The following is a 23,450-nucleotide window of genomic DNA, read 5'->3' as shown; positions in this document are numbered from 1 at the left end:
TTTCTCTGTTTCCTTTTTTCTTCTTTTTGAAACAACTGGGGTATACATGCTACATTGATTTTCTAAAGAGACAACATCGTTGCATAAGTTATGATAAATTGGCAAGCGGCAAGCTCAAGAGTGGAACTAAGGCACAAAATAACTTAACATATAACCAGCGGATGATAAGGCCATTGCTAGAAACTCTATTGTTTTAGTATATTTTGATCCCTACTCTACTTCTTTGTATTGTTTTGACATTTATGATCTATTCCATTATTTTAGAAGTTTTATTTTTATTTTTATTTTGATAAAACAGAGCATTTCAGTATTTTCTTTTGTGTATTGTTCTATGCTATATGTCTTTGATATTAGATTAATTTGCTTAACTTATTTTGAATCATTTTGGTAATTTAGTTCAAATTGAAGTTTCAAAACATTATCTTATCTACCAAAAGTAAGATCCTATTACTTATCATAATTTTAAATCATAATGACATTGACTTCTAAGAAAAATAGAAATTAACAAACTACAACAATTTTTTAAGAAAGTTTATTAAATGTATGGGCTGCTTTTATTAATACAAATTACAAGTTTTTTTAATGAAAAATTGTGTCCATAATATGAGCAAATATTTTTATTAGTTATACTTTCTAAAAGATTTTTTTTGTGCTTATGTAAAAGTTTAATGAGTTGATTCTTTAATAGATAATTTAAAAACCAAAATGGTTATTATGAAATTAAGAAAATTAATATATCTAATAATTTTTTTTGTAATTTTAGTGCTATAATATTTTTTTTAATTCAAATTAGTTACAATAGAAAAAGAAAGATGAATATAATATATTCATTATCTTTTCTTTGTACCAAATTTACAACTTGTTGTAGAAAAAAGAGGAGGCATACAAAATAAAAATTATTTACCTTCTTCTCTTGCAACTAGCTTGAAGTTTGCTACAAGGGCAAGGAAAGACATGCATAAAATTATCGTAGTAATATCTTAGATCTTTTTTAATTAATATTTACAAAGTGTAGCAAATTTGATTTTCATTTAATAAATGAGTGTATAGGGATTTAAAAAAAAAAAAAAAAAAAAAAAAAAAAAATGAACTCTTTTTATAGTCTCTCTTTAGTGGAGGTAATGGGAACAAAATCCTTGTAGTATAGAGTATGTCCTAATTGGATATTCAAGACATCTAATAGATAGTTTTTTGAAGGTTTGAAATTTTTTTGGTTTACTTAAAATAATTATAATTTTATGTATGTTGGTTTAGATCTTAGAAAAATGATTATTTTTTGTATTGAATTATATATATAATTATATCTTTTAGCAATATTTTTGTAATCAATTTGGCTTAATAAAAAACTAAGCTATTAAAACATAATTATAGTTGGCAAATCCTATTTAATGGATAAAAAAATAAATAATAGATTGATCAATTAGATTGATCAAAGCACAAATTTCTTCTTTTGCAACCAAAAGAATGGACCAACCTAATTGAATTGGTCATTCTTGATATTTTTAGAAAGTGATTGTATAGATGGTCCATGTTGTTTTCAATGAAAGCCTTGCTTTAGAGAATTTCTAATGTGGATAAACCAAGGTGAATTTAAAATAAAGTAAACTAGAAATGTCAAGCTATAATATCATAAATACATTCTTAGTGTCACATTTGTTTCTCATAGAAACATCAAACCAACATCAAGGTTTTCAAATGTAGTTGTCCATAGATGTTCTTAATAAGCTATCACTATAGTTGTATATGTTTTGATAGCTCTAAATTATTCATGTAAGAGATCATATATTCCAAATTGGTTTTTTCAATATCACTTTCAAATAAGTTTGTTATGCAATTTTATTACATAAGATAGTTGATCCATTGTTGACCATCTATCCATTTCTAACATATAAGATAGGCTATTTCCATTATATAGGGCAACTAGATGTGACATCTATTGATTGGAAATATGTCGAGGTTGGTTAAAATGATGTTAAGCTGTGAGCAATAAAATTTATTGTACTTAGAATGAATTTGCATGAACTATCAATAGGTGCCAATTATTGATTGGTTGGGATAGAATAACAATATAATTAGGTGCCATACTTCTTTTGATAGCATTAATAGGTTCTACATATCACAATTTTGTAAAAGTTGGATTCTTCATTTTATAATCCACTACTAATTAGAATTAGGTAGGCCTATATTTCCAAAATGGATCAAAGAGAATCTTCAGCCATAACATTTATATAAATTCCATTTTTGGATCAAATTATGTGAAAATACTTAAAATCCTCCTGATTCCTATTTTCCTACATGAGGGTATTTTTTCCATTTTTACACCTACTTGATATATAATGAAATGTTTAAGTTATTGGAAATGGATTGTCTTGTTTAGACAACAATATTTGTGAGTTGAAGTCATTAGACTATGCTTCAATTTCCTCACTCAATTGGCATCAAGTTTGTATGTCACTGAAGTTGTTTATTTGCAACTTCAGGATAAAGAATTATAGAGAAGACTCTTCATGCTGGAAAGAGAACGGTTCTTAAATTTGAGGATTTCATTTGAGTTTCATTTGGGGATTTCATTAAGTTGGTTGCTGGTCAAATATGATTGGGGTTCTTTTCTAACCTAGGGAAGTCATTTATCGCGGCCTTGATTGTAGGACTTCGTGAAACAACACCTTCTAAAACAATCAAGCTGAAGATCTATTTCGGCTAGTATTTTAAGTTCGATTGCGACGTTAAATCCAGATTAACTGTTTCATAACTTCTGACCTAGCATTCTTTCTACGATGATTGATTTCCAGTTTTAGTGGAAAACTAATACAATTCATATCCACTTGAGGATACATATTCAATGAAGAATGTCATAAATTTACACAATCTAGTTCCACTCGTTCTCTTCCAGTTCATGGACACCGCGTGGTTCTGGAGCGCCATCCACTAGATAAATCTGCTTGTTTTCTTCGTCTACATACATCATGTTTCCCATGCTTTGAATCATGTCACCTAATTTCCAATATTCATATGCTACAAGTACCAGTGGTCGCCCTGTCAGCTTGCAATGCTCTGAGCTTATTTGGTCTTTGGGAACACCATGCGGCCAGTAAGAATGCAGAATTTTGTACAAAATGCAACGCAGATCCTGCCTGCTAAAGTTCGTCCGCAATTTACGATCGTTGGCATTCCTCTGCCAAAAAGATTGCCCAAGCCAACCATCGCACAAAATCAACAATGTATGGCTATCGAGAGAATAGAGGTAAACTCACATACTTCAACAAGTAGCAAAATTGAGAACACGAAATATTTTAAGACTTGAGAGATTAGTCGCTTTGTTCACACCTTGACATAAGGAAATACTCTCCAATCAGCAGCTTCGGAAGAAATATTGCGCACTGAGACTAAATCTGGCATCGACTGCAAAACGCTCTTGAGAGTTGCAAAGCCATAATGTGAACTAACCAAAGGATGCCCCATCTCCAATTCATAAAGTAATTCAAACTGCTCGAATGTCATAGCTGCCTTCGGTTTCCCCTTGCAGTATTTGTCAAGAACAAAAGCCACCTCACATCGCAGATGTCGCAACATCCTAACCCTGCCTCCAACGGGAGCCCAAACTTTTTGAGACACGGGAATTTCGATATTGCTCCCTATATCTGTACATGTCTCCTTCAAATTTAAACATTTTTCACAAAATGAGCGGCCATTGGGTAAAGAATCGTCTTCGGACTTTCTACCGAAAATGCTTAGGGCATCCTCTGTGATGGTCGTATCCACACATGTAACATTCTTGCTTTTACTTTTCTGCATGAGCAAAATACACCTGTCGGATTGTGATGAAGGTACAAAACGCACATTAAGACAAGAAAATACCTGCAATATTGACATGAAAAACCATCTACACTAAATTAGATGATAGTCACGTACCTCCCTGTACCGGAGGTCACTTGCTATTCCTTTGTCAGGACTAAACCCCAGTGTCTCCACATCTTGATTTTCTTCTACAATATGAGACCTTTCACAGCTAGATGGTGCGTATACCTCTGCTGAAAAGTTGTGCAACAGCCCACACATGTACTGGCAGTGTAAGCGCAGGTAAAATACAAAACCAATGTCAAGCTTCAGTTTCTTCAGAGCGTTAATTGAAAAGTGAGACACAACTTATCTTGATACTTACCTGAGGACTCGTATTTAAGAAGAACATTACACGAACTTGATGCATCCCAACCTTGGAACTCGAGACTGTCGTCCTCCTCGATGCTAACTTTCTCCGTAGATCGAATGAGGTGGCGATAGCTGCTGCTTATAGAGTCTGAGATCTCCATCATTTCATTCCACTGAATACTAAAATCTGCGGCCTGTGCTAAAATTGGAGGGATTTTCTGATGGCCATTCCCAATCACTACCGTAGTGATCTGCCTGCTACTAAGTTCCCGCAGCAAAGCACAGAACCCTCTATCTCCAGTTACCAGCACAATTCCATTACCTGTTGATGCATCGACCTCAAGTGGCGGTGTGTCAGACTCAAGACATGGTTTATGATCGTATCCAAACAGCAAGGCGTCCATAATTATGGCTTTGTCAGCAGATTCTTTTCCATCAGGCACTGGACACAGTTCAACCCCCATCTTCAGCAAACTAGGTGCCTGTAAACAACCACAGGTACTATCAGAAAGATTCTTCCAAGCTAATCATAATTGCAATGGCTGTATAACTCTGTACAAGATGGATAAAGGGGAGTATTAACGATTAATTCCTCCTCATCTCCGTGTGTCAAATTTAAGTCTCTATGTGCTGAGTTGTGTGTACATAAAAAATTTACCCGTGCTCCCATGCACACACGTCAATGCTTGAAGTCTAGAGTTCCTCTTTACTCCTGATTCGGGATTAAGCACTGTTTCTATCAAAATGTCCTCGTGGCCCAGGGACTCTACTTCCGATTTAATAATCTTCAAAAGTCACTAACATGGCACAGAAAAGTGGTTCAGATGTTGCATAGGAGACCAACCTGCCGAGTTAGATACTCAAGCTTGCCATACGCACGAAGACATTGTATTGTTCCGAAAGAATCACCTATCTTGTGCATCTGCCTCACCACCGTCCGCGCATCAAGGCCTCCCGGAATGGGACAGTTTTCGATGTCCCAAAAAATTCCGACCCTGCTTAGTTTTGATCTTTTGGGATGAATGCCATAAGCGAAAGGAGAATCAAAATATCGGAGCCGCAAACGTGTCACCCAAAGCCTAATTGCATCCGTGATGTACAGCAATTGCAATGCACAACAGAGTGTGAGTGCCACCATGAAGGAAGATCTTCTGATGGCTTCAACATCATCAATATCGCTTAATGCATCGTCAGATGAAGGGGAAAGGAATGAGGTCGGTGGTGCGTGTGACGGAGGGGACAAATTGCTCCAAACTGAAGATTGCCCTAAACTTGTCGACCGCGTGAGGGGGAAGGAAGGGGCGGACTCCGACGATGCCGGTACATGCTTGTTCTTACTTTGCTTGAGAGAATTGAGATCAGGTTTCGTTCCTGCTCTATCTTGCCTGGATATATGATGTTCCCCAAATGGTCGCTGCGGTAGCGTTGATGCACGACATGGGTTCAAACGGCTTCGCGATGAAGGTAGCTTCTTCTCTTTGTTGCTTGCTAGATGTTCTGAATTCCAAGGTAGTTGAGTATCGAACAGCGAGGAAGATGGTCTGCCATTGAAGAGATGCCCGTGATAGGACAATATGGATGCGTAACTAGTGGGAGAAGGAACTACTCGTCCCTGGAAAAGAACGAGTGCCATGGCTATGGCTTTCACTCATCCCTGGCCCTCTTATTCAACCTCTGATTCTTTCGGCTCAAGATGAACATTCAATAAAAAGTAGGTACCACAGAGATTTCCTAGTGTTCTGAATGCCTGCCAAGTGAGTTTTGATTGTTATAACGTCTACTTCCTGTAGGTTTTGGCTTCACGAGCCTTTCTTTTAGATTGATGCACAACAAACGGCTTCAAGTCCAGAATCCCGTCAAAAACAGCCAATTACTCTGATAATTCTCCCATTCACTCTCCACCTATCTGCACAAGGCATAACAAAAGCCAAAATCTACAAGTAAAAAGGGAGCTGCTACCTGAAGCATCGATGCATCAATCACAACAAACCAATCCTTGCGCATAATCACAGCATTACTTCAGCTCCACATGAATTTCATGAACCTATGAAAGATTAGACTCCTAACCTAAAGAATTAAACCATGCAGGAACCACGCAACATACTCCAACCGCTGAAAATCGAGAGACATACTCGGGATCCCTACTTGCCCGCTCAAAATTGACCAAAACGAAAAATCAACTCGGTAAGAAAATCTAGCATCCCTCAGTGGAAGCGATCGAATACTTACTTCGGACGATCTCACGCACAAAACCTGACGAACTCGTCGACTGCACCTCCAGACGTGAAAGATTCGGCAACAAGCTCCACACCGCTGCGATCGAAAGAAGCACACACACACCTAAAAACAGCCGTCCGCACTCCACCGGCTCTGCGTTCACGTCAAGACACCGTGGCCGCACCTCACCAAAGCATCGTATAATTCGGGAGAGATGCTCCCGCACAATCAGTAGCTGCGAACACGTTCCTGTTTTCCATCTTTCCACACCGACGGTGCGCAGGGGTTGTCTTTCACCAGGCGAAAGCGTCGATGGATCGGATCCATTGAGTCTCATGCACCTCATCAATTCCACCTCTTCAGAATTTGGTTCCTCTTCTTTCTTTCTTTCTTTCTTTCTTTCTTTCTTTTGTCCTTTCGTTGCGAAGATATTGATAGAGAGCTCTCTCGCTCTTCGCATCGACGGGCGAGATGGCACCAAGGGTTCTCACTCCAACCACGGCGCCACACTTCCTCGGTTACGCTTCGCCTTCCCCTTGGACACTAGCCCGCCCTCTCCTCCCTCATGTCTAAAGCACTCCTCCCTTCGCCACCGTTGCTATTGTTGCATTTGAATGCAACAAGGTTCTGAACGTAAAATTCACTCTTCAAAGTTAAAATAAGGGGAATTTTTATTGGATAATAATTTGATATAAATAAAAATTTAATAATTAATTATAAAATTTTGATACTAAAAGTTTTTTTGATAATACAAAGGATATGTAATTTGAAGTTATTATGAATAAATTATAAATATATAAATAAAATTTATAATTTTCTATTAGCATAATTATCGAGGATATAAACCTCAAAGAACTAAAAGGTCAATACACTCTTGTGTTACTAAAAAAAAACCATAAAATCACTCAAAGATGATATAGTATTAAACTAAAATGACTATTGCCAAAGGCAAAAAGACTAGAAAGTCTTAAAATAAGACTAAGGACTAGAAAGGTGTTCGCAAGAGTGAAGAAGGCTTCACTCTTACCTCCATATATACTATCTATCTAAGAGCTATGTGGTGATGTTTTATAGGACATCTAAATTGTATTGACTTTGCAAGACATGTATCTTAACTTGCAACACAAGTTTTCTATATATATGCCATGTAGTTAGCTTGTTTTGCAAGCTACTATACTTGATTAACTTATTGACCAAGCTTCTAACCTAAAAAAATAAACTATGAATATATATAAAGTCAAAGTAGTGTTTATGAAGCTTTTAGGAAGCTTCTCTAGAAAATATTATGAAATAAATCTATTTTTCTCCACTTCTACTTTATCATATATGTAAATATTATAATAAATATGTATGTCTATGACAATAAGTTTATATTTAATTAGGAGTTTAAACTCCACCTAGGCTCAAAATGTAGCATAAGGATTTTAAATAAGGTTATTAAAGCCAATCTTATACAAGTGCCTACATCTAAAGTACTAAAATCTATACAAACTAATACAATTAATTTCTACTAGTTTTTAGTTAAAATATATTTTTATTTTAAAGCTAATTTTAATAATTTTAACTTTATTATGGCTTTTAAAAACACTAAATTAAGTAAAAATAAGTTAGAAGATGTTAAAAAAAATTCTCTACTTCTTAAAAAAACTACTATAATTATACAGAATTTTGGTTTATTAATATTTAAAATATATTTTTATAAATTTTTAATTTTATCTAAATAAATTTTATTATGTATTATAACACTTTTGAAATTTCAATCTTTTAAATAAGAAATTCTATCACATTTTTGTATTTTTTTCAAGTACTTTAGGGTATACAATAGTGTCAACAAAAATGTATTGAAATTTGTTAATATTTTTTTTAAAATTTAATTAATGGCAATTAAAAACAAAATAAAAATACGAAGATATTTAAAATGATAATAAAAACTAAAAATAAAGAAATGTATTTGTGGAAAGATTTATTTTTAAAAATATACTTAATTAATAGTTTAAATATAAATTTATTTATTTTATACTTTAAATTTTCTGTATATAATTTAAATAAAGAAATCATGTACATACTTATATATATCTATATATATAGAGAGAGATATATATATATATATATATATATATATATAATTATTGAAAAAATATACATATTATAATAGAAATAATTTATAAATAAATAAATAAATAAATTATTAATATTTTTTAATTAATTTTTTATGCTAATTCTTTTAAATTTTAAAGTAAAAATATAAAATAAGATAATTTCAAAATATATAATTCTAATTTAGTTTAATTGAAATATACAAAAAAAATCAAATAACAAAAATAAAAAAATGAAATGGATGTTAACATACATTTAATGAATACCAAATATATATATTTTAAAAACTTTTTCTTTCGTATATACTTCAATTGCATGACTTTTTCACTATAAATATTTTTACTTCTTGAATTTGTAAAATTTTAATACTATACTTTATTAAAAATTTTATAAATATGTTTCAATATACACAAGTCTAAATTTTTGATCATCAAAAAAAAGTCTAAAAAAATAAATTGAAAATAATATAGTCATAAAATATGGCTAAAAAATTAAATTAATATAAAGTGTATATTTAAGAGCAAATTTTGTTTACACAAAGCATGTATAGATTAATTAAAGTTTAATGCTTTTAGATTTAAGAGATATTAGTATATAGATTATAAATATTCATATATATATATATATATATATATATATATATATATATATATACATAATACAAAAGAACTTAAATTAATGATTATAATAAAAAATAATTATTAATTAATTTTTTTTAAATTTTTTTAAAAAAATAAGAATTCTAATTTATTAGATCAATATGCATTAATATCTTACTTTAAAAAATTTCCAGATATTATAAAATATATTATATCTCACATTAATAAAATTACATAATGATATAAGTTTTTTTAAAAAAAAAAGATGAAAGAAGAATTTTTTTTTAAAATTTTTTTGACATAAAATCATGTATTGTATATAAAAACTCTAAAATAACTTATTTTAATTAAATTTTAAAAAATAAAAAATGATAATAATGCAATGATGAAGGTGACACTCAAATTTAGGACAAAAAGTTTAAATATTAATATATATATTATGTGAATTAATGTATCTAAAATTGATTCTAAAATTATTTTAAAAAAATAAAATTCTAATATTTTTTTTAAAAAATCATTGAAATTATATATATATATATATATATATATATATACTATGATCCACAATCTAATTCATTTTATAAGCTTCTTATGGCAACTTCAAATTGAAATAAAACTTTTTAGTTAGTTTTCAAATCATTCTAAGGAAAGTTGAAATAATACAGTCTTCTTGATCAAGTACTTTGTCAATGCTAAAGAACAAGAAACTATAAACTTGTAGTAAACATTTTCTTATGAATAGCTTTAGAAGTAAGTATATGTTTTCTAGCTATAGCCGATTGAGGTATCATATATCAAAGATAAGAACTCAATAAATGTTGATAAACAAGTGAGGTGTTTTTCAAAGAAAGATGAAAATAAAATAAAATAAAATAAACAAACAATAAAAATCTATATCTATTTATTCAAGAAAAAACTAAAGTAGCTATTGCCAAAAGACATGAAAACTAAAGATCCTTGAAACTAAATCAAATGCAAATAAAGAGTTGAGAAGAGTGAGGAAGACCTCACTCTTGTCTCTATACACACTACTTAACTAAGAATTATGTGGCGATGTTTTATTAGATCTCCAACACGTGTCTAACTCTGAAGACAAGTTTTTTGTATGTATTCCATATTTCCATCTTGTACCACAAGTCATCAACTTGTGCAACATGTAGCCAACTTATTGGCTTAGTTTTCAACCTATTAATCACCTATAGACATGTTTAAAGACAAAGCTATGTCTATGAAGCTTCTAAAAAGCTTGTTTATTAAATATTATCAAATTTAATTACTTTTTCCTACTTCTACGAACTAATATTTTCTAATTAATTATTAAAGTACCTAGGGATGTTTATTATATTATGTCTATAATTATTATGATATTTTCAACTTTATTTGAAAACTATCATTTATTTAAGCTACTTTAAGTGGTTTAACTTTCAATCATCTCTCTTGTTCTTTTGGCTTGTAGTCTACAATTAATGTTTTTTCAAAGCCACTACAAAAGATAAAGATAAATATATTATATTTTTTAGATTTTTGTATGAAATAGGATAGAAAAAACCAAAAGAATAAGATTCTAAATCATTTTTATTTTTAATCATAGAAATTAATTAATTATTTTAAAAATATATTTCTTATTTCAAATTTATTATACAAGAAGTTGGTGGCCTTAGGATTATAAAAAATAAAAATGGTAAGAGGTCTTCAATGGAATTGAAAGACTACGCCCATTTTTCAAATAATATTACCAAAGTCTTCAATGGATTGTGTAGTAACTAGGTTTAGGATAATGTATATTATTTTAAATTAAGATAATATATAATATTAATAATATTTATTGATATCATTTTTTTAATATAAAAATTAAATATTAATTTAAATATATATTATCTAAATTTACAAAGATATATTTGCTATTGAATTATTTGAAATCTGTAAATTAATAAATTTGTTATAAATTTTTATATCTGCAATTTTAACAGAAATATAAGAAGGAATTAATATTGCACAAGCTAAAATTTATTTAAATTAATAAAAAAATTGTGGAAATATTTTTACTCACTATCAATACTTAAAACTTTAAGGATTATTATATCTAAAAGAACCAGATTTTAATATTTTTCATATGCAATATATTATTATATTTTGGAATTGTCTAAGATCATTGCAAATACTTCAATTTTGGGCTTAAAAGTATTTAAAGTAAAGACTCATTCAAAAATCAAAAAATAAAAAACCAAAAACTAAAAAAAATATGTTTATATACCATTAAACAAGATATTATACATATTATGATTATAATTATTATTCAATAATAGATATTTAATTTTCAAAATAATTTTTAAAAACTACATAGGCTTTGATTGTTTCTAAGATAATGTTTTTAATAATATTGGTAATTATATTAGTAATTCTAGTATATTTAATCATTAAATAAAGAATTTTATGTAAGAATATAAAATACATTAAATTTATAATACTTTAAATTAATCTAAAAATAATTTATATAAAAATAAATTTTTTTAAAAAATAGTTTTATGATATTTTCTTTTGAAACTTATATATTATGTGTTAGAAATCTTTCTATGATATTCAAGCATATTTTTTATTTATCTTTTTTAATTTTAATAAAATTTTATTTATAAATATTAATTAAAATAATTTTATTTTTTTATAAAAAATATCATAAAATATTAAATAAATCTGATTAATTTAATAATTTTTTTTAATATTTTTTGTTTCTGAATTAATATAATTAGAATTTTTTCTTATTGTAATATTAATTTAGATATATATACACATGCATGTTATTATCTATGAAGAATTTATCTTCTACATAAATTAATATATATATATATATATATATATATACAAATAGAAATAAGTAAAAAATATTAGATAGATAACATCTTTTTTACAAACTATTGGAATAACTCTTTGAATGCATATTAGATATTTAAAATATTTAAAATATTTTATGTGGCTATTTAAATGATTCTTGAAATTTATATTTTTTTATAAAACTAATATAAAAACATCCTTTAATTTGGATAATTGAGCAATTAGTCATGATTTTTAAAAAGCTTTAATACAACTTTTTTATTAACAAGTATATATAAAAGCAAAATTGACAAGAATATGAATCTCAAAAAATAAAAATAAAAAATTCTTAATACACTCTTGTAGCACTTGAAAAGACTAAAAAATCACTCAAAGATTATAATATATTGAATTAGAATTTCTATTACCAAAGACAAGAAGATTAGAAAGTCTTGAAACAAGATTAAGGATTAGAAAGGAATTGATAAGAGTGAAGAAGGCTTCACTCTTGCCTCCATATATATTATCTAACTACAAGCTATGTGGGGATATTCTACAGGACCTCTAATATGTCTTGACTTTGCAAGACACATGTCTTAACTTATAAGGTAAGTTTTTTATATGTATGCCATATATTTAGCTTGTTTTATATGCTATTAATACGTATGATATGTCATTAATTTTTTGACCAAGTTTCTAACCTATCAATCAACTTCAAATACATATAAAATAAAAAATACATCCATGAAGTTTTTAAGAAGTTTTTTTAGAAAATATTATGAAATAAATATATATTTATTTACTTCTATCTAACCATATAGATAAATATTAGAGTAAATATGTATATCCATGATATTATCTCGACTTTTAGAAAAAGTTCCATAAACTGCAGTCATCATTTTTTATGGAACTTGTTATTCTTCATCTTCATTTTAATGGATGTCATCAATTAAAAGCATTACCTATCTTTGATTCATTTACAAGATTTTTTGTTTGGCTTCTATGTATGTTTACTAATATCATATTTATACCAATGAACAAGATATTTAAATCTATTTTGATGCTTCCTTGAATCTAAGACTTCTTCCATCTCAAACTCTTGATTATTCTCCACTTCTATACAAGAAGTAGCATTTGTCTTTTTTTTGAGATATTCATTGTCTTATATGGTTCAAAAAAAAAAAATAGAATATAAGATGGATATTTAAAAACTCTAATAGATATATTCAATAAACAACAAAATTGATTTGTTTATAAATATAAAAAGGTCAAAGCCTATGATAATCTAACTTGTTACAAGAATAAGTAGTTTTAATATTGTGACAAAGTAAAAATAACTTATCACCCACATTGAGTTGTAGTTGTTTCTTCTAATAGACATTGATCAACATTGATCTTTTGTCATTTTTAAACTTCTTTTAACTACACCTTCATTATTGCATGTAATTCTGACAAATAATTTTTTGAATCTTTTGTGATAGGATTATAAACTTTTGAAAAGTCAAAAGTATCAAGTTGTAGATGATAATCATAATTGGTATAGAAAAATGTTTATTAAATAGAAGAATGTACTAAATTATTGTATGTAAACTCTACTAATGGAAAATTAGTTATTCAATAATCTTGATGATAATTGATGGTATACTTCAAATATTGCTTCAAAACTTGATTCATCTATTTTTTTTGTCCATCAATTTGATGATGTAAAGATGAAGAGAGTTTTATATCCACCTTTAAAATCTTAAAAGGGATTCTCAAAAATCTTGATATAAATTGAGTCCTTCTATTTGATATAATATGCTTGGACCATCTATAATAGCGATAGATGTTGTCAAGAAAAAACTTGGTTGTTTCTTCACTTGTAATAGATTTTGTATATGATACAAAATGTGCCATGTTGGTAAAAAAATTTACAATCATAAATATAAAATCATATAAACTTTTGATTAAAAGATTTGTGATGAAAATTATAGAAATAGAAAACCATAGTTGTTCCAAAATAGGTAATGGCTCAAGAAATCCATAAGATTGATGATAAAGAGTTGTGAATCTTGAATAAACATCACATGATTGTACAAAGTCTTTAACTGATTTTTACATTTGAGGCTACCAAAAATCTTTAAAAATTAGCTCTAAAGTCTTACTATATCTAAAATATTTGACTGTTAGAAATTCATTATAAGCTTAAAGAATATGCAATTGTACTTTGCCTTCTAAAATGTATAATTATTCTTTAAAATAAAATAAATTATTTTTGAATTCAAATTTTAAAAAATCAAGAGATTTAAAAGAATTATTTTTGATATCATGAATAAAAAGATTAAAGAACATACTTGATTGAACTTATTTGGAAAAGATTAAATTAATATTTTTTATTGCTTAAAGATAAAAATACTCTGACTTTAAGAGAATCATTCATTATTGATGAAAAGATTCATTTCTTTCTTTTGATACAAGATAAAAATATTTAAATAAGGCGTTTAATAAACCTTGTTGTTTTTTAAATCAATAAGTGATCTTGAAATTAAATCTTGATAAAGATATGTGAAATAGGCTTGGCGATGATTTAAAATACATGTTGACAAGAATTATTTAATGTAATCCATATACATGGTGACTGAATACAAGGCACCTTTTAGATAATGATGTCATTCTTGAAATGAATCTATGATTGTAAAAAGCTCTTTATCATGGATCTCATAGTTAATTTTGGTTGTTGAAAATTTCTTAGAATGAAAAGCCACTAGATAGAGCTTGTTGTTTGCTCTCATTTTTGATAAATCAACATCTATGACAAAGTTTGATGTATTTTTTTTCTAAAAAAAATACCTTAAAAAAAATTTCATGCAATACAAAATTGGTGAAAAAATAAATATTATCTTCAAGACTTCAAAAGATTCTTCAATTTCATTGCTCTACTCAAGTTTGTCTTTATATGTCAAATATGTAACTTCTTGATGAAGATCTTGTAATAATTGGCAAATCTCAAAAAATATTACACATCTTTAATTATTTTTAAGATCTTTCAATATATGATATTTTGAACCTTCTTTAGATCCATCATAAGATCATCATTTGAAATAATGTTATGAGCTCTAAATTATACTTTAAACTTTGAATTTTTATTATTTTTTTATTTTATGATAATTAAATATGTTGGATTAAGATTTATATAAGTAAATTTTATTTTTATAGAATTTTTAGGATTATAACCTATGATGGTATAATTCATAGCCTAATTCCTTGAATTAAGCTAATTAGGACCAAAATAATAAGAATTAAAAAATTAGAGTAGTAATTTAGTTGATTTTAATAATTTAGAAGTTATTAGTCATTACTATGAGGGTTGATTAAGAGTCTATGAATTCACATACAACTATCACATATGATTTAGAATAAATTAGAATTATAATTTTTTAAATGATCTAGTGATATTTAGTAATGATAATTTTAAAGATTTTTTCTAAATTTAACTAATTTAAGTAGCAAATTAATAGAAGCCTCTCAAATGTAATAGTTGCATTGGATTTACTCTATAGAGCAAAGAAAATAAGATCGGCACCTTCTCCTTCAAACTACAAGTGGAGCAATGAAATTCTCATTTTTGAAGAATTTTACAAGAATCTCCAAAATTCTTATAGATAAAAACCTTCATAAAAATTGCAAATGAGCATGGATTGAGACATGTAAGTAGTCGATCTTAGCATAAAAAGGTGTTTTGAATGCAATGGTGAAGTTAGACTTACCAAAAAGTTCTTTTTTGACCACTTACAAGAGCCATCAGCCTTAATAACGAAATTAGCTCTCGGATAAATGAAGGCCATAGATCTACATTAGGGATCTTAGAGATCAAGGGTGGTGATATGGCTGCCCTTTCATAAGACACCACTCATTTGTATAACAGTGGCTTGGTTTTCCAAGCCCTCTCTCTCTCCTCATTGGCGGAAGGCAAAGCCATGCCAAATTTTGGCCTTAAATCCTAATTTTAATATCATTTTGGATTTTAAAACTCATTCTAAACTTTGTGGGTGTGTATGCATGGATTTTGAATGGAAATTATGGTCATTGGATTTTAAAAATAATTCATTTTGGTAGATAGCTTCTTCGGCCTCCCAAATATTTGAAGAGTTTCAACAGCCTCGAATTTCCCTCAATCAATCATTCAATTTTTTGAATTTCAATGTGAAATTTTTTTGTGGTTGTAGCTTTTGGTATTAGGTTTCCAATAAGATAATACTAGCTCAATTTGGAGTAAGTGCATCTTTGGTGAAATTTTGGTGAAATTTTGAGTGCAAGAAATCGGCTGCCTTGGTAGTTTAGATCACCTACTTTTGAACAAGCAGTTCCCAGTGTTTCCTAATTGGATTATTGTAAAATTTTGAGAATAAGTGCATCTTTAATCAGAGCTTTTCATGGCATAAATTTCACTAAATTTAAAGATGAATTGAAGTTTTGGGGAATTTCCAAGTAGAAGGAGGTTGCTTGCTATGGCAGTCTTTGTTATTCAACTTTGAAGGAACATTTTTCACGGTTAAGGCATTGGATTGAGTTGAAATTTGTTGGAATAGGAGCGTCTTTAAGTTAAACTTGTAAAGACTAAAAACATTTGAATTTGAAGCTAATCGAAAAATTTTAAAAAAATTTAGAGTAGAAGGAGGTTATTGCCTTCAATTCTTAGGCATTATTAACGAATCTTCACTTTTATCTCTGTTAAGTCCCATTTTTACTTTCATTTTTATAATAACTTATAACTTTCATACTTCAAATTATAATATTTAATTTTTAATTTTTAATCTTTGATTTTTTCTCTTTTATTTTTAATTTAAACTTTAAGATTTTACTTTTATTATGGATTAAGGATAAAACTTAATTAATTATTTTTACCATCAGTTATTTTAGAAATAATAATTTATAAATTTCAATAAATTACTAATCATTTATAAAATAATTCAAATAATTTTATAATCACACAAAATTTAATAGAGATCATGTGAATGATCTTGAACGATTTGTGAATGATCAAATAGAAATCATATAAATATTTTGAATGATCTAGTGGCATTTGAATAGACACTATGTGGATGGTGTTGAAATAACTACCATAGTTAAGTAGATGACATAAAAATGATCCTAAATTATGTGAATTGAATCTTAAAACAATCAACTTTCCTCTAATTAATTTTTTTCCAACTTCATTATTTATCTCTTTTATTTTTTTTGTGTTGAGAGGTATTGTGATGCTTTCATAAGTTTTATTTATTTTCTTCTTATTTTTTATTATTGATAAGTTAAATTATAAGCCTAATAAATAAGAGATTTAAGTAGATATTATAAAAATGGTCTTAAAAGAACCTATGGTATTTAAGTAAAGATCATATAAATAGTCTTGAAAGATCATAGTGAATTTTATTGAATATTTTTATTTAATATTAATAACCATTTCTTAGAAGGCATTAAGTTAATTTAATTACAACCACCAAGATTTAAATTAACTTAGCAATTATACAATTGGGAGTTCTTTCATTCTACCTCTTAAATATATTGTGTGGCATCAATTTCATCAAGTGGTGAAATTTGGGCTCATGGATGTATCCTAGGAAGTCAACTTGAATAATTTGAAATATACACTTTATCATCTTGGCATATAATCTTGTATCATTTAGTTTTTGTAATATACAATAAATATGAATTTCATGCTCTTCTGTGTTCTTTGAGTAGATTAAAATGTTGCTTAAATAAAAAATGATAAAATCATCAAAATACTTGTAAAATATATTATTCGTTAAATATTGAAAAGAATTTTTTATATTTTGGACATTATATTTGATATGTCCATATTTGGTTCAAAATGTAGTTTTTCATTCATCTCCTTTAATTTGTATCAAATTATATATTCCTTATAGATCTATTTTTATATAGATCTTTGCTTAATTTAATTGATTAAAAAATCTTTAAACCAAAGGTAGAGAATACCTATTCTTATTGGTAATCTTGTTGCATCTTTGGTAGTCCACACATATTGTAGAGATTTGTCTTTTTTCTTTACAAACAAATTAGGAGCCTTGATTGGAAATTTAAAATGGCATATAAGATTCTTAGCTAAATTTTCATCAATATATTCTTTAAGTATAATCACCTTATTCTATGATACACTATAGATTGATCTAAACAATTGTTGAATTCAATCTTGAAGTTTGATAGAATAACCATAAAGATGATATTTTGAAGGAATATTTATATTTTTTTTTTTATAGACTTCTTGATAATTTCCATATTTTCTTAGATTCTTTTTTCTATCAAAAATATGTGTGGCATAAATATCAAAAGTTGATCCTTCTTTGACAACATGCATAAAAGTTCTTGCACCTATCAATAATGGATTGGATATATTGAACTTATAAGTTTCTACTTGCTTAGAAAAATCTTGAAATAAACTATGGAATAAATTAAGATTATAAAAAATCTAATCTATCTAAAAGTTAAAGTTTTTTATTTATAATAATTCTAAAATAATTGAATTAGAATGAGATTTCATAATATTAAATATTATTAAACTATTATAACCACTAGCTACTACATCTAAAAGAAAAAATTTATATAACATCTCTAGAAAATAACAAACAACTATCTATTACTTCTATATGCACAGATTTGATTTTTTTTAACTAAAGATATATCTTATTTTTTGACAAAGTCTTCATCTACAAAAAAAAAAAAAAAAAAAAAAAAAAAAACTTAGGATTTCAAATTTAATAAGGCTAAGACTTTGTAATTTTATGGTCTTAAACAAATTTTTATCGTAAACCAAAATGATGGATTTAAGAAGAAAATAAGATCTTTTATCAGATATTATGTAAGATTTTAATTGCATAGTCTCTATTGTACCTAAAAAACTTGTTTTCTAACACATCTTTTTCTTTAGTAACTATGTTCTTCATTTTGTGATTGCTTCTTTGGACAATGTTAAATAATTTTATTGGATTTTCTATAATATTGGTACAAAACTTCTTAACAATGATAAGTTTTTTCTTACTCAGTAAAAAATTTAAAACCTATTGTGTGAATTTGGATAGGCTTTGGTCTTAACAAGTAAGCTTCCAAAAACTTAGAAGATGTTTCCATGGCTTGACTTGTACTTCTCTAAACAAATCTTTGTTCTTGGCATGTTTAAAATAGTCAATTATTGCATATGATGGCTTGAACAATAAATTATTTCAATAAATTTATTTTTGTCATTGTTAATAATAAATCTTTAATATTAACTTTCAATCCATATTAAAATTAATTAATAAGGTCTTTGTCATTCTAATCCATGTCACAAGTAAGATTTTGGATTTCAACAACATATATAATGGGTAAATGTAATCCTTGTTATAACAATAGAAGTTTAATCTCTTCTATCCTTTATAAAACACTTTTTTCAAATGTATCTATAAATACTTCTAAGAATGAATTCAAATCATAGAATAGTTGTGAATATTTTTCCATCAAAAAAACAAACCAAAAAAGAGTACTTCTTCATAGAAATGTGTAAATGAATCCAACTTAAGTAAATCTATTGAATTATTGAAAAAGATGTAACCTTAAATAGATCTTAATTTGTTACAAAAATCCTTAAAATTTTGATCTTATTCCATCAAACTTCTCGAGTATATTAATCTTTGCCTCTTTTATGCTTGTAGAAGCAAGACTTCTTGAATTTTGTTCTGAGACTAATCTACTAGCTTTTTTTAGTTGCACAACTTCTTATCGTATATATTGGACTTCTTCTATATGTATAATAATAATACTTCTATGATATATATTAGAAATATATAAAATTTCTATTCTTAGAGCATTAACAAGCTCTAAAAAATCTACAATAGTTACAAATCTATTCTTATTTCTATTAAGAGTTACATCTATACTCTCTTCTTTTATAGACAACTCAAACAAGCTCAATAAGTAAAATTAGATGAGCATAATTGTCACGGACACAGAAATACAGGCTCGAGATCTAACAAGAAGTTCAAGAAGAACTGGTAAGAACTAGATTAATCAGATGAATACAAAAACAACACCACAGAGGTGAGCTAGAGCTCCAAGAGATGTGTTGTCGAGACTGAAGAACTTTTCAGCCTCGATTCTAATATATACTCCTATTTAAGAAGCTTCTCAAGAAACTTCTACCAACTATGAAGCTTCTAGAAGGTTCCAGAGACTTGCTTCTAGAAAGTTCTAGAAACTTGTCTCTAGAAGGTTCTAAGGATTATGTCCCTAACACCACCCCCTCTTTTAGCTTTGAGGTCTTTGAGAAGCAATATTATTGTTAATCAGTATCAACGCAAGAAAATGAAGATCTGTCGCATAACGTCTGCTATGAACTCCAACTGTTGTTCACGAGGTAAGTGGTTCATCGATCCTTGAAGTCAACAATAGTGGCCCATGCCTTCGACTTCTGATCAAGCATGAACTTTCGTGTCTTCATTGTGAAATTGTCCTACAAACACGCCTTCTAGCTGACCATCATAAGCAGGCTCGATCTCAAATACAATCACCAAATATTAGTAACTCGATATCATCCATTATCGTCATGGTATAGGCGGTTCTTCATCTCGGGGTCGCCTTCGTGAGCTAGTCGATTGAGATAATCTGACTAACATAGTATCTATCTCTTAGCTATCCGTATCAGAAGACCAAACTATGGCTACTGAAAAAATTCTACTTTATCTTGGAGAAAATAACTACATCAACTACAAATTTTGGTGGTCCTCTCCCCCTTTCTTATATTCTTGGGTGAGCAAGCTTCAGAAGGAAGCTATCATCGAATCGGCTTAGGTTTATGAGGATGTTGTTGATGAAACTCCTGCACCTTTTGCAACGCATTGGCAAGATTTTCAGCTGGCTTCCACGTTTGCTCATTAATGTCGTAGCTGCACCAATGAACAAGATACTCCAACTTGTCCCACCTTCGCCGTAAATCCAGTACCTTTTTGACCTCGTATTCCTCATGGTTCTCGATCTCAATACTAGATGGCAGACATTGCATTCTTCCAAAAAAAGACGACTCTCGATAAGGCTCCTATAGAGAAACATAAAAGACTAGATGTACCTTCATAAAAGCTGATAATTTCAAACGGTACGCCACTAGATTGATTTGCTTTTGGATGATAAATGGTCCCAATCATCGAAAGTTAAACTTATCACATGGTCGCTTGGTCTTGATATTCCGTCAAAGAAGCCATGCTTTATCTCCAATTTTGAAAGTAAGTGCTTGATTCCAAAATCTATCTACAGACGCCTTGTAGGATTCTTGAGCGGATTGTAATTGAAGCTTCAACGTAGATTGAAGCACTAATAGTTGCTTCGTAAATCCTTCAGCTGCTAGATTGTTATTTGTTGATGGACTCAATAAATCAAGCTTCAGATGATACCCATAGTTCGAAAAGAATGGTGTGTATTGAATCGACGCATGGAAGGTGTTGTTATATGGAAACTCGACGAGCAGTAGATATGCGGTCTAATCGTCTTGCTGATAGTTGATGGTGCATTGTAAGTATTGTTCCAAGACTTGGTTCACCCATTCCGTTTGGCCACCAGTTTGAAGATGAAAAGCCAAAGAAAGCTTGATATCCACCTTCAATATCTCAAAGAGAGATCTCCAAAACTTTGATACGAACTGGGTTCTTCGATCTGATACGATATCATCTAGTAGTCCATGATATCGATACACATTATCGAGAAAGAGCCTTGCTGTGACTTCACTAGATGATGTCTTCTTGCAAGGGACAAAGTAAGCTATCTTTGTAAGCCGATCTACTATGACAAAGATGCTGTCAAATGAGTTCGATGATGGCAGGTCCATAATGAAGTCCATAGAAACTGAAGACCATGGTCGACGTAGAATCGACAATGGCTATAGAAGTCTATAAGGGCGATGTCAAGGATTCTTCAATCTTAAACAAATGTCACAAGAGAGGACAAAATCTTTCACATCCTTTCATATTTGGGGCCACAAGAAATCTTGAGAAATAAGCTCCAAGGTCTTGTTCAATCCAAAATGTCCCGCAGCTAGAATATCATGGCGAGTTTGAATAACTCGGAGTCGTGTTGGTCCTTTTGGAATATACAACTGCTCCTCAAAGTATAAAAGATCTCCCTCCACCTTGAACTTGTCGTCATTGGCATGCTGCTTGATATCAATGGCTACTGAATCTTCAATGGTCACGGCACGTACCTGATTCAAGAAGTCAGCATCAATTGGCTTAATAATAGCGCAAAGCCGAAATTGCGCTGGCTTCAACAACGTCATATATTGTTGATCAAACATTAGTTCTCCAATCTTTGGTACATTATACGATCTCGTCGATAAGGCATTGGATAGTCCTTGTTGCTTTCCAAGTCGATAAGTGATAACAAAATTGAACCTAAATAGCGACATACTCCACCAAGCATGACGTCGATTTAGAACTCGAGCCGACATAAAATATTCCAAATTCTTGTGATCCGTGTATATGGTCACTACATGTGTAGCCTCTTTAAGAAAGTGACGCAATTCTTGGAAAGAATCCACTATAGCAAGAAGTTTCTTATTGTCAATCTCATAATTGATTTCAACAGTAAAAAACTTTCGAGAATAGAATGCAATCGGATGGAGCTTCTTGTCTTCTCCCATTGCTGAAAGTACAGCTCCCAAAGCAAAATCCGAAGCATCAATTTCTCAAATAGAAGGCCTTTGTAAAGTCTGGATGTACCAAGATTGGAGTCGTAGTAAATGCTGTCTTCAGGTCTTGAAATGCCTTCTCCGCTAGAGGTCCCCATTCCAACTTATCCTTCCATGTCAACCGAGTGAGAGGAGCAATAATTTGAGAGTAATTCTTGATGAAGATCCGATAGAAGTTAGCAAAACCAAGAAAGCATTGTACGTCTCTAACCGTCTTCAGAACCTACCAGGACACGATTGCTTCCACCTTCTTGGGATCCATCTTCAAGCCTTCCGTAGTCGCAATGAACCCCAAAAACTCCATTTCTACTTGGTGAAATAAATACTTCTTCAACTTGGCATATAGTCCTCACTCGCGTAGTTTCTCCAAGACCAAACGAACGTGCTTTTCATGCTCCTCCTCGTTTTTGGAGAATATCAGAATATCATCCAAGTAGATGACGACAAAATCGTCAAGGTGCTCCTAAAAAATATCATTCATCATATGTTGGAAGATTGCTGGAGCATTGGTAAGATCAAACGGCATGACATTATACACAAAATGGCCATACATTGTACGAAACGTTGTCTTCCACTCGTCACTTTCCTTGATTTGTACGAGGTTGTAAGCTCTCCTTAGATCAATTTTTGTAAAGATCCTTGCACATCCAAGTTGTTCTAGGAGACCAAAAATCAAAGGTAACAGATAACGATTCTTCTTTGTTACCTTGTTGAGGACTCAATAGTCCACGCACATCTGCAACAAGCCATCTTTCTTCTTCATAAATAAGATGGGTGCCCCAATTGACGATTTTGAATGACACATGAAGTTCTTGGCTAGATTCTCGTCGATGTACTTCCACAACTCCGTCTGCGATAGATTGTAGATTGGGCCAAAA

General features: G+C 29.6%; 1 protein-coding gene across 3 annotated transcripts; it reads right to left on the bottom strand.

Annotated features, from left to right (window-relative positions):
* Nucleotides 1–2,792: 2,792 nt before the first annotated feature.
* On the bottom strand, nt 2,793–6,734 carry LOC112290592 (uncharacterized). 3 transcript variants are annotated; one of them, XM_024537019.3, is made up of 6 exons: nt 6,379–6,734; nt 4,994–6,055; nt 4,163–4,631; nt 3,913–4,031; nt 3,328–3,789; nt 2,793–3,175 (listed from the first exon to the last, which is right to left on the bottom strand). In XM_024537019.3, the coding sequence occupies exons 2-6, from the start codon at nt 5,780–5,782 to the stop codon at nt 2,870–2,872; spliced, it is 2,145 nt and encodes a 714-aa protein (XP_024392787.1). In that variant the 5' UTR covers nt 5,783–6,055; nt 6,379–6,734; the 3' UTR covers nt 2,793–2,869. The 3 variants fall into 3 exon arrangements, with proteins under 3 accessions (XP_024392787.1, XP_090100644.1, XP_024392807.1); XM_090244518.1 differs by having other exon boundaries at nt 3,448–3,789; XM_024537039.3 differs by having other exon boundaries at nt 3,913–4,028.
* Between the last annotated feature and the right edge of the window lie 16,716 nt (nt 6,735–23,450).

This window comes from Physcomitrium patens, chromosome 1, assembly GCF_059467195.1.
Source record: "Physcomitrium patens ecotype Gransden chromosome 1, ASM5946719v1, whole genome shotgun sequence".
Taxonomy (NCBI): domain Eukaryota; kingdom Viridiplantae; phylum Streptophyta; class Bryopsida; order Funariales; family Funariaceae; genus Physcomitrium; species Physcomitrium patens.
The sequence above is the reverse complement of the archived record's forward strand: the minus strand, read 5'-3'. Positions and strand labels throughout refer to the sequence as shown.

Excerpts from the sequence above, each read along its gene's own strand:
- LOC112290592 (XM_024537019.3), bottom strand. The coding sequence starts at position 5,782 with ATGGCACTCGTTCTTTTCCAGGGACGAGTAGTTCCTTCTCCCACTAGT. Across the intron at positions 4,032-4,162 it reads TCTTAAATACGAGTCCTCAG|CAGAGGTATACGCACCATCT; the intron begins GTAAGTATCAAG and ends ACAACTTTTCAG. Across the intron at positions 3,176-3,327 it reads GAGTATTTCCTTATGTCAAG|AGGAATGCCAACGATCGTAA; the intron begins GTGTGAACAAAG and ends TCTTTTTGGCAG.